The sequence below is a fragment of the Artibeus jamaicensis genome, unplaced genomic scaffold (assembly GCF_021234435.1).
Source record: "Artibeus jamaicensis isolate MK-2021 breed Jamaican fruit bat unplaced genomic scaffold, CSHL_Jam_final contig_327, whole genome shotgun sequence".
Classification (NCBI taxonomy): Eukaryota; Metazoa; Chordata; class Mammalia; order Chiroptera; family Phyllostomidae; genus Artibeus; species Artibeus jamaicensis.
Window position 1 is genome coordinate 7,041,946 of NW_026521772.1, and position 12,746 is coordinate 7,054,691.

Here is a 12,746-nt window from a genome sequence, read left to right on the forward strand (position 1 = left end):
ATTTCGAGTTGTCCGGAGGACACAGGAGCAGTAGAGCAGGTGGTGCTTTGCCAACTCCAGCGAGGGCACAGTGGTTCTCCTTGCCACTGCTCTCTCACGTCCTCAGCATCGGAGAGGAAGCCTGCGAATGTTCTAGGGCAGCGGTCAAAGTCCTGGTGGACTCGGTTTAGCAGAATTCTGTTATTTGCCTCGCATGTTGTCGGAGGCTGAACTTTTCTCTTCTCTGGAAGGTTAAACAGAGAAACACTCATTCATTTGCAGATGACAATGTTTCTTTCAAAGAAATCCTCCAAATAGACAACTGCCTGATTTAGAGGGGAAAATAGAGCTTTTCTACAAGACTGGTGATGATAGAAGGTGGGCGTGGCCTAGCCGTGCTTTTTGGAGATTGGCCCTGGGGGGAGGGGCGTGGCTGGGAGGGAAGTGACATTGAGCTAGGGTGGAAAAGGGTCTCCCTGTCCTCGTGCGGGAGGAGGCCCCTGTGCCCTGCAGAGGACCTTGGCACCGGTTTGCCCTGGGACCTGAGCCTAGGGAAGCCAAGAACGGAGGCCCCTTTAACCCATTTTTTTAAAAAAAAGCGTGATGTCATTCCAACCCAGTCTAACCCAAAACACTCCACTGGATTGTAGTTCTTCTTGACCAAATATAGAAGGGTATTTATTTGAGGAAAAAGCTGCCACTTAATTACATAAGGCCACCCTACCATGGTTGTGAACCCTGTCTCAAGCACAGAACAAGGACTCGGGGGAAAGATGGCAAACAAATTTAAAATAATCATCTACATATAATTATATACAGTGCTGGTAAATCAACTGGGGTGGGGGTGGTCGGGAACCCATTTAAACGGTTTGCCAATTTCCACACTATAAATACTCTCAGGAGGCTGACTTCACACTACCAACAGCTGCCTCTCAAAATTCCTGAATATTTAACAATTAGTTTTCCATGATAAGAGACAGCTTCAGCTACCACGGGGGGGTCTCTGTGTTATCTGGCCAGCAGCACTCACCTATTTTAAAAATTTAAATGTGAGTGGTTTCCAGAGAAGGGGAGTGGGAGCAGGTGAGAGGGGTGAAGGAGGTCGAAGGGTGCAAACTCCCAGGTATAGGATAAGTAAGTCCTGGGGATGTGATGCACAGCCTGGCGACCATAGTTAATAATAAATACTGTACCGCGTATTTGAAAGTTGCTAACAGGGTGGATCTTACAAGTTCTCATCACAAGAAAAAAAAATTATAACTACATATGGCGACAGATATTAACTAGACTTTTACGGTGATTATTTCACAATATGCATAAATATTGAATCACTGTGTTGTGCACCTGAAACTAATAAAATAGATCCAAAAATTACATTTAAATGCCTTTGCCGAGGCTCTCCGTGGTAACTGCTCTTACCAAGTGTGCCTGGTCCCTGGATTCCCTGTTGTTTTTCATCTTTCCCCTTCCCATTGCTTGCCTGGCCTTGACTTGCCTTGGTCTGGGAGGTGCAGTGCTGCTTTTCAGCAATGGCCATGAGGGGACTTCCAGGGATCTGCCTGTGCCTTTGACTTTGGGTGTCCATCCCAGGCCTTTGTCTTGCCTGTAGCTGTCTAAGCATAAAGGGGGCAGTTTAAAGTTGCCTGGGCTACCCTTACCCCCACCCTCTTTAGTTTATATAGACTTGGCTTTTTTAAGAATGCAAAGCAGTTATTGAAACAGGTGTAAAGGCAGAGTTCCTAATCCTCTTGGCCAGTAAGTCTCTGACCTTCAGCAACGTGCAAAATACCTACTTAACGTCCTGCTCTGTGAACGCTCGCCTCCTGTAGTCGCGGAGAGGACGGGATTAACAGGTGATAACACCGGCAACGGGAGTAATAATTGCTGGCACGTACCAGGCAAGCTCTTGTCCTGTGGAGGACCCGCGCTTGGCATTTGCTCCGAACTGAGCCGATGCCCAGCAGCCCCGAGGGGGGTCTGCCCCCTGTGAGGGTGCCACCAGCGGCAGCTGTCATTTTCATTGTTGCCATTGGTTTGTCATTATCAGAGGCCGCCAGTGACAAGCAATCAAAAGCTCTGTTTCTCTGCTGTCGGATTATCACGGGAGCTTCAGTGAGACACATGCACGTGGTCTGACGTAGACGCAAATTAAAGATGGTTCTGTCTGTGCTCTGGCAGTTTATCTCCTGTAACAGTAGCTGGGAGAGGGTGTGGGGGAGGGAGACAGGGGGTGACAGCGCAGGCAGGCAAATGTGCCAGCATAAAAACACTTTGTTTGGGGGTCGTTTTGTTTTGTCATTAGCGTGTTTTCTGCCAGATGGTTTGCACGACCAATGTCGCATTCACGTTTGTGAGATTTTCCTTCAGTATCCCATTTGAAAAATGGGAGAGAGTCTCTACTGATTTTATTAAGTTTTAGCAGGAAAACTCGGATTTTGTTAAAAGATACCCTTTAAATGATCTTCACATAGTAAGCATTTCCACTATGTTATGGTAGATGCCAGAATGTGAGCGGGTGGGGTTGTTTTATTATTTTTTCTTCAGAAAAGTGGATGCCGAGCAACCTTGTATCTGAGCCACATGATGTAGGGTGCTCTTGTTATTTTGAAGACAAAGTTTGGGGAAAACCTAGTAGCCTAAAACAGTCTTTAGAGGCTTATAGAGGTCTCTGGACAAAATCAGTTTTGTTGCTCAATGAGAACAACTAACTTAGTTATTGTTTCTGTGAGTCATGTGTGCAGCCTTTGAAAAGCTACTGTGAAACAATAATAATACAGCAAGCGGTGCACAAGGTGGGAACCACTGCCACTAAAGGGTGTTTACAGCTTGGAATCAAATTTCCAAGACAGCAAACATACGACAAATCGAATTGCATTTTCTTTCAAACAAATCAGAAGTGGCGAGGCCGACATCAGAAGACCCAAAGGGTTGTGTGCATCCGTGCAAACACAGATGTCAGATGCACCTGGAAACTCTAAATTGTTTCGTGAACTGTGAGTGTGGGGAGGCTATTATTTCCAAATCAATGTGATTTTCACGCATTCTGTGGTTTTAAGTATGTGTAGCCTAATTAATAAACTGTGCATTACAAGTAGTCACCTGACAGTTTCCCGCCGCCCCAGCCCTGAAGGATGCTATGGTTCAGCTTGGCCAGACGCACCTCCACGGCTCCGGTCCGTGAAGAATGGGACCAGGCCTGTGTCGTTCACCGAAGCTCCTCAACGCACAACTCACTCCAGCATATTTTTTTCTCATTGCCAGTTCCACTTTTTTTGGCCCTTTACTCAGGAAAAGGTTTTCACTTCGGTGGAGAGGCAAAGAATGAGGGAACAAGCAAACTGTCTCTTAAGACTTCCCTGCCTTGTAGGACCTAGAGAGAGAAGAACAGAGCTCCTGAGGGCACACATTCAGAAAGCACTTCACCTCCTGGCAGACTCCGTACACTGAGGCTCCTTGGATCATTCATAAACCACTCATTCAAAAGCCTCCTAATGAAGCAGCCTCAGAGAGATTAGAAATGATGGACCGTTTGTTCTCACCGTGTCTCCCCAGCTTGGGGCGGCACCGCCCAGGGTACCCAGGCCCATCCTGGCCCTCATCCCACAGGACGTGCTTGCCTGCTGTGCATTATATATGGGCAGTGCACAAATCTGAGGGCACGTGGGGGGAAATAAATGCGGAAAAGCACAGGAGCTTTTCTAGAAAGCTCCTCAAGAACCAGGGAGATGAGCAAATAGAGGCACTTGGGGTTATGCACACCCTTTTAAGTGTTTCAGGATCAATTCTGTTTGCAAAGTCTAGAATGACGATAATACCTATCAGCACCTTTTCTCCAAAAGGAGAATCTTTAAAAAAAGAAAAAACAGTGCTTATGCTTTATTGCCGAAGCACCCTATGTCGATTTTAAAGAGCTTTTCAACCCTAATGTCAGCTCCCACCGACCAGTCTCTTCCCAGCCTCGGGCTAAAAGTACGGGAAAGGAGCAGGGTTGGGTTATTGCCTGTCAAGACTGTGTATAGACATGGCTGCGTCCATCCACATTGTGCAATAATCGTAGCACAAGGAATTGACGCTGGTGTTGGCTAGAAAGCCTGGGGCACTAGTAAGACATCCACATCCCTCTTTACTCCGACCTCTGCTGGGGGAGGTTTCAGAGAGTGTAGGAGAGCGTGTACGTGCAAGGAGCTGAATGTAGAACCACAGGGCGAATCACAGAAGGGATGGAAGAAATAATGGACGGAAGGGAAGTCCGTTCTTTCCCACCAGTCAGAAACTCACAACTCCTGTATGTGAAAACATAAAAAGATTAAAAAAAAACACACTTTTAAAAATCATAATATATGCCACAGAGAGTTTATGTATTTTTTAAATATATAATATATACTAATAGGGAAAAACACTTCATACTGAGAGGTCACAGGCAGAAGGATAGAAGGTGCTTTGGGGCCACTATTGCTTCTTTTCTCCCAGCAACCCTTCCCTCCCGTCAGAGAGCCCACCCCCGCCAGAGGGGCCACACCGGAGGGGCGCTGTGGTCCTGGGGCTGACCAGGAAGCCCCTCTCGCCTGCCGGGTCACAGAGTGGGAAGGATCGAATCTGGGGTTGCCACAGGGTCATGAAAGATGAAACCGAGGTGATGCACTAAGACGAGAAGCAGGAGTGAGGGGAGCGGTCGCCCGGTCCCCGGGATGCATTCAGGCCTGAGCGCACCTGTGCGGTCAGCCAGGCAACTCGCACAGATGTTATCCACACCTGCACCGCGTCCCCACCCTGGAGCTTCCTTCATCCGCTTCAGCAGAAATGCACTTCTGCCCTGTTTCTGCCTTAATAACCACGTCACCTTTGCTTTGCTGCCCAGAAAGGTACCTTCAGGTGGAACGTCAGCCCATCCGTTACACATGATGGCAAGGGAGAAAAAATTGTCAGCTAAGCCAAAAATTGGGTTGTCTGTCTTCACGATGCCTTTTCCTCTTCTCTCTCCCCTCCACGTTCAGTTGACCTCGAATCTTATGAATTCTTCTATTATAATTTAGTATTTGCGGTTTTCTCTGACATTTTCTTTTTTTTCTTGTTTGTCTATTTTTTCCTTGTTTGTCTTTTTTTCTTTGTTATTTCTTTCAAAATCTCTTTTATCTTTTTTCTTATTATTTCTCTCAAAGCCCAGCAAGGTGCCTAGATGGAGTGGGCCCCCAGGATTTTTCTTGGCAACTCTCAATTCTCGTCTCTATTCCCAGAGCAGCTATCTAATTACTGAGCTGTCATTGATTACCCGCTCCCTGCACAACAGGCAGCCCGGGGAAGTAGGGCTACTTTTATTCCCATTTCACAGGCAAGGGAACTGAGGCACAGAGGTTTTGAAACCCGCTCAGGGTCACCCAGCAGGAAGCCGAGGCAGGGGGCGGCCTGACCCCAAGGGCCCAGTCTCCTGTGGTGGGGCTCCGCACACCTCCCTCCTCTTAGTTCAGCCTTTCATGGGCTCTTTCCTGGTTTACTGGCACCGCGTCCTGCCCACCTCTCTGCTTCCACCTCTGAAACACAATTCTGGCATTTGCCAGAAGCTTCTAAACTCCCTCAGGGGCCCCTCCCCATGTTTCGAGGGAAAATCCAAATGCCCAAGCGTGAGTCCTCCTTGGTCCAGCCCCTGCCCACCTTGCCACCGCATGGCATTTGTCACCACTGCGTCACATCCCTCCCGGCACCCCAGGCTCTCTTCGGCTGTACCAGCTTCTCAGTGGGTCTCAGTGAGTGCCCTGTTCTCTCCTGTCCTGCCAGGGTCCTCATTCCTCCCCTCCCTGCAGCCCTTCCCAGTCCCTTCGCCAGGCAGCGCCCCTGACCTTCTCATCTGAGTGAGGTGTCATCCATCAGGAGCACACCCACCCCACATACTGCTGTCACTTAGAAACATCTGTTCGCCTTCCTCTTTATTTTTTAGTGGACGAGGATTACATCTCGGCTCTTCCTGTAGCACAGTCTGGCACTTGAGTACCATGAAACAGTGATTTAGTGACGGATGGGCCCGTAGGTTTCTCTGCTGTGGTTTCCCACTGTGATTGGGGTGAGCAGAGACCCCCTGCCCACCCGGACACAGCATGCGCAGGAGATGAACTTGACCATGGTCAAACTGCGATATCCAGGGTTGTTTTTCATTGCAACATAACCCACCTGTCCTGATAACAGACATTTGGGACAAGAATTGAATATGGTTCCTCCAAATGAGCTAATTCTCTTGGGTGTGTATATGTTAGTCTTTCGAAAAACTTGGATCTTGCCATCATCTTGTTGACAGTATCCTTAACTCCTAGCTCTCAGTGTAATTTCTAACAACATTGTAGCTTCCTCCTTTTAATTAATGGCGTAGTGCCTTAAAGACTTTGCTCTAGATGGGTTGGTACACAAATCTGTTCTGAGCAATTTCTTACATCGCTGTTTACTTTTTTTAAGACGATTTAAAATGTTTCCAATCTGCCTTGAGAAGCAACTACATGGAAAAATATTGGGTGTTTTAAAACGGATTTACCCCACTTAACATTTGCTGGATATAAAATGAGGTGCGTGGATGCATTTTGTAGGAAAAAGAATTTCCGTAACGTGGAGACTTTTCTCGCCAACTTCATCCCCACTAAATGATTCTAACAAAACACCGCGAATTTGAATCCTCTCTTTGGGCGGCAGTTGTAACGGCAGTGTTGAGGTCACATAAATGTAACGATACCGGTACACCCACGTCAGCAGTTGTCTCTGGTAGCCTGGTCCTTGCCGTTTGCTAACCATCCAAATTCTTACCGAGTGAGGATGGCTCAGCTCATCAGCATCATTCGACAGACAGAAGATAAAATTCCTTTATATTTGAAGGAGGCAGTGTCTTCTTGTGTTAATACCACTCAGGAGATCACACATTCAGCATCAGATGAGCTTGTTTCCTTAGAGTACATTCTACGGGTCCCTCCCCAAAGCTGGCATGATTACTCATTTATTTTCTAGCTCAATGCCTTCCAGTTTTTTAAATATGCATGTGCCCCCTAAGCCTCCTAATTCTCATTAATAAATGACCTTTCCTAGTCTCCATGCCCTTTCTGAAATGCTGTGGTCCCCCTGTAAGCCAAAACACAGTCTGTGTGGAGGGCGGGATGCTTTGAGAATTTCTCTTCAGTGCTTTTGTGTCTCTTCCCTGTGCAGGCCGCTCATTAGCAGTCTCGGGAGCTATTATCCCCGCCCCCTCTTCTTTTCTGTAGGCCTCCGGCTTCCTGCATTCATCCATCTGGCCCCTGGGATTTCTTTATACCGCCGGGTCCAGGAAAGGAAAATGAGGTCTCTCCCACACTTGCAACCCAGAACCAACGCAGGGACCCTCCCAGGGAGACCGCTGCCTGTCCTTTCAGACTCAGAGAAACAAGGCAGACAAAGAAGTGACAGGGAAAAGGCGGTTTCACTCCTCGCCAACAGGGAGGTGAAGTGCGAGGGAATTTTTTAGAGAAGCTATGGTGCCTCTTGGCATCCCGACTTTCCCTTGGGGAGAAGCCCTCCGGGGGCTGGAGAGCAGCAGCGTAAAATACAGACTGTCTGACTGTCTCCAGCTTCAGAGGAACTAGGAAGAGAGAGACAAGTTTGCTCTCCACTCTGACCAGCGTGCTCTGTTCATAACGGAGGAAAATTACTCTGAGCAAAGGAGAAAGCTGTTCGATTCGCTGTTGAAATACACCTGTCCCTACCCGACATTAGTTTGCAGGCCCTTTGGAGAAATGGAGGCTTTTTTCAGCTGATGGAGCCCCCAGGGGTGAAAGAGTTCAGGGGGCTTCCGCTCTGCTCGGCCTCTCTGCTGACCCCATGGCATCTCACAGAACCCCAGGGCTGAGTGTGAGAACCGGTGTGTGGAAAGCCACCTGGGGGATCCTCAGCATGAATGTGTCTTTTCTCTGCCTTAGACATTCTCACACTTTTTTCTTGAGTTGAGGTCACTTGGGCCTCCTGCCTGGAATGCAGATTCCTGGGCCTCGGTCCCAGAGACACACACTCAGCCTGGGGATCTGCATTTCAACGCACATCCCAATGATTCCAATACTGGTATGAATGGATCACGAGAAACTCTGCGCCCCTAGTCCGCAATGCCTTACCCCTAAAACAAAGACAAAATAATGTTGAATGCAAACTGGGATTGAAAAATAACATATTAACATGTGCAATCATAATATCATGAATAGTTATATAAATATATAAATAATTAATAAAATGTTGAAATTTCACACACACACACACACACACAAAAAAAAAAATCTGCCCTGTAAACTGTCTGCCGAGGGTCTTTCAGTGGCTTCAACTTAGTCTTACTTGTCCCTAGTTTATTTTAGGTACTTCATTTGTAAGTGTCAAATACCATTAAGATAGTTTTTTCTTGCCAAGGGAGACAATATCTTAGTTGCCTCTTCCATCACCTCCCAGTTTAATTCTACGTTTCTGTACCCGATGTGCCCAGATGTGGCCGGGCACAGCCCCTCTGTTGGGCCAGCTCTATCGGGGCCCCCATCAGCTTCCTTCTTCCTCCAGCTCTTCATGCTTTTGTTTGTTTGCTTCCTTGTATTTTTAAGACATCTCCTTAAACCTCTCCTTCCCCCAGCAAACACCCAGAGTAGAAGTTAAATGACGTCTATAAGCAAATACAGAACTGACTTACCAACGCAAAGGCAGCTCACTGGCAGGCATATGAATGCCCCATGTAGCAGGACGCTAGGTGTTCTGAGGGATACAAGGAAATACAAGAACTACTCCAAGTCACATTTTTAAAACAAAGCAAGCCCACAAGGAGACACCCACTCGAATGACAGTAATCAAGCGCTTGCCGGGATGTGGAGAGGCGGGAACCACCTGCACTACAGGTGGGAATATGTAAAATGGTGTGGCCACTTGGGAAAATACTTGGGTGACATCTTGAATATTTGACTCTACACTTACCATACAATTTTGCGATTCCACTCCTAGGCATCTGCCTGAGAGAAGTGAAAATGCGTGTCCTCACACAGACCTGTATGAATGTGGTCATAGCAGCCACAAACTAGAAACTTTGCAGAGAAAGGAATGGATAAACACAATGTGGGGTAGCCATACACTGGAGTATTATTAAGCACCAACGATAAGTGAAATACTGAAATGTGCCGCAATGGAGATAAACCTCAGAAACATTATGCTAATTGGAAAACGCCCGGCTGTGTGTTATCCCAGTTACGTGAATCTGGAAAAGCAAATGTGTGTGTGAGCAGAAAGTGGGCTGTGGGTTCCTGGGACCACGGCTGAGAGCAGGACAGAACTGCAAACAGATCGCAGGAAACGATTTGGGATGAGAGAATTTTTCCAAAACCGGACTGGGGTGATAGTTGCAGAGCTCTAGAAATGGACCAAAATTTATAATTTAGTGAATAATGGATTTACAGTGCCAGGCCCGTAAGTTGGGCACCGCAGCACCCAAGGTGAAGAGAGGATGTGGGCATTAGCATTTCCGATTGTTCTCCCACCTGCTTTGTATGAAATTAGGGAGTTTGCTGGTTGTGCCCGACTGGACCAGCAGAGAAAACAAATGTACATTTTATACTTTACATGTCTATAAAAACATTCCTGTTTAGTGTGAGGAAAGGAGGGTAAGACAGGCTGCAAAGGAATCGCAGCGATTCTTTCTTTTCCTAGAAAATCACGCACTTACCCTATGTTTTAGAATGCTAATGTTCTACAGATAAGCTCCTGTTTCACGGTCAATAGCAAACCACCACCAGAACGTATAAGTCACTGGAATTTCATTGATGTGAGTGGCTTTTGCAGGCCTAGGAGAAATCTGAACTGAAAAGAGTTCATTTGGGGACCATCACTTGGCAAGTGGTGAGGAGGGTGGGTTGGCCCACAGGTGTTCTGTTCTTCTCCTTAGCTGGGTCTTGAATTATCGCCACACCCCTGGTTCCTTGAGTGTGTAGTTAGCTCTTAAATTGCTGTAGAACAGTCTTTCTTTCATTTAGGGGTATGTTTTGTGAGCAAAGAATAAAGCACTTTGAATATATTTTTTAAAAAATAAATGTCTATAGCCCTGACTGGCATGGCTCAGTTGGTTGGGTGTCATCCTGTGGAGCAAAAAGTTTGCTGGTTCAATTCCCGGTCAGGGCACATGCCTGTATTGTGGGTTTGGTCCCCGGTCAGGGCACATTCAAGAGGCAACTGATCAATGTTTCTCTCTCACATCGATGTTTCTCTCCCTCTCCTTCCCTTCCCTTCTCTCTCTCTCTCTTTAAAAATAATTAATTAATTTAATTTAAAGCAAAATAAAAAATGATGTCTAAAAATACAGAGTAATAGTATTACCATTACTGATACATCAGTGTTTTTATTTTTTATTATTATTATTTTTTTAATTTTATTTAGTTATTTTTCAAGTACAGTTTTTTGTCTATTTCTCCCATCCCAGCCTCCCCCGCCCCTTGCTCCCCACCTCCCTCCCATTTCCACCCCCCTTAGTTCTCGTCCCTGTGTCCTTCCTATTTGTTCCTCCAAATCCCTCCCCCCATTTTCCCCCTTAACTTCCCTTCCTTCTCCCCTCTGGTCACTATCCCCTTGTTCTCTATTTCAGTGTCTTTGTTTTTTGTTGTTTTTTTTTCTGCTTGCTTGTTTGTTTTGTTGTTTAGCTTCCTGTTAAAGGTGAGATCATATGGTATTTGTCTTTCAACCCCTGGCTTATTTCACTCAGCATAATGCTTTCCAGTTCCATCCATGTTGTTGCAAAGGGTAGTAGCTCCTTCTTTCTCTTTGCAGCATAGAATTCCATTGTGTATATGTACCACAATTTTTTGATCCATTCATTTACTGATGGGCACCTAGGTTGCTTCCAACTCTTGGCTATTGTAAATTGTGCTGCTATGAACATTGTGGTGCATAGGTTCTTTGAAATTGATGTTTTAGTATTCTTAGGATATAATCCCAGCAGTGGAATTGCTTCTCAGAAAAATAAAAATCGACATCAGTGTTTTTAATATTTGAGGATGTTTCTTTCCCATCTGGCTGGTTTACTGGGAATAAGAAATCAGATTAGGCTGATAGCCAAAAAGTGCCTCTTGAACACCGGCTAGTGTTGAATGTTATTAATTCCATTGAATTCAGTCCCGATGTTTGTAGTGGGTGGAAAATAGTCGTCGTTTTTACTCCTCCTCTTGCCTGCGTCACTGCCACAGCCTTGTGCAAACTTCAGGAGTCGGTGAGCACAGTCACCTGTCGCAGGTGAACACACCGAGTCAGCCAGCCTGGGGAAGGCGGCAGGGGCCGCGGCCGTCCTTCTCTGCTCTTTCTGACACTAGACTCTTCTGTCCTTTGATTCCTGCTATTTTTAGTTGCTCGACCTGAATATCAGACATTAACGACACATCGTTTCCTAAGCAGAGTTGTATAACAAATTTCTTATAAAGCAAATTTCTCTTCGGGACCCCGTTTGGCGGTTCTACCCGGACAGTGAAGCATCTCTGCAAGGACTTCTGTCCTCGGGAAGGGACCAGCTGCGGAGGGTCCCAAACCCACAGAGCGTTTCTGTGATGGGAACTTCGTGCGGTGGTTGAACTGGTTCTCACCCCATCTTTTACATCTGTATGTTTATGTGTTTCAGGAAAAAAGTGCCAGTTCAAATGCAAGACTTAAAACCAGTAAAGAGATTCCGGGATTAGTTCATCAGCCCAGAGCAAAGTAAGTCCAAGTGCCTATTTTTATATTGTTTTTAAAGCTAAAACTATTTCCTCAGTAAATTCCAATGTGCTTACCGGATAATCAAGACTTCTTGTAAAGCGTCAGTGATTATGACCAAGGGGGTTCCCGTGCAATGGATCAGACTGGAGAGCCCCAGGCAGCTCCCCAGTATATGACAGAGCAGGCATTTACGTGACCGGGGAGAAGAAAATAAAGGGGAGTATCTTTATGGCCAAGGGGTAAGAAAAAAGTTTAAATAAGTCACAAAGGGGACAGATCTTAAGACAGATCTTAAGGAAAATGATTAATTATTTTGGCCATGTTAAAATTTAGAACTGTTTATCAAAAATATACTGTAGGAAAGGAAAAGCCACACAGTGATGGAATCATTCATGACATGTACAACTGACAGTATTTGGATTTGCAGACGATTCTACAAATCAGCGAGTAAAAGACAGAGAACTCAGAAAAACAGGATAAAGTCATGAACAACCATTTCACCGATGAGGAAACATGAATGGCTGATGCACATGAGAGAAATGACACTTCATACCCCAAGATTAGCAAAACTTTAGGAATCTGACGTTACAAAAGCATGGACCGTGATGTAGAACACGGGCGCCCTTAGTGCCCACGGGTGGGAGTCTAAACGGGTCCAGTTGCTTTGGAAAACAGCTTGCGTTACCTGGAAGAATCGTACCTCCAGGTACCTTCCCCCCACGGCTTCACTCTCAGGTACCCAAAGCCTCGCACACGCGCACCTGCAGAAGTATCCGTAGCAGCATTGTGTTTGTGCGCTCTTGAAGCCCTTGGAGGTAAAACCCGAATGTCCATCAAAAATATAACGGCTAAAAAAATTAGGGCACATTCTTACAACAAGAATAGTACGTATCAGTGACCGTGAACGACCTATACCCACACATGTCAAGGTGAAGGGATCTCACGATGTACGGTTGCAGCAGTAAAGCAGTCGTACCTGCCTACATACAGTTGCGTTCGTATGAAGTTCAGAAACAGGCAGAACTGAGCAGTATGTTATGTACCTGTCCACAGTAAGTAATAAAGGC

At 46.1% G+C, this 12,746-nt stretch overlaps 1 protein-coding gene across 1 annotated transcript in view; it reads left to right on the top strand.

Moving 5' to 3' along the window:
- CUNH1orf21 (chromosome unknown C1orf21 homolog) overlaps window positions 1-12,746 on the top strand; it is a 201,401-nt gene that overhangs the window by 155,787 nt on the left and 32,868 nt on the right. Inside the window, exon 4 of the mRNA XM_037145689.2 lies at window positions 11,603-11,679. Within this exon, the coding sequence (XP_037001584.1) occupies window positions 11,603-11,679 (77 nt within the window). The remainder of the gene's footprint in view (window positions 1-11,602; window positions 11,680-12,746) is intronic.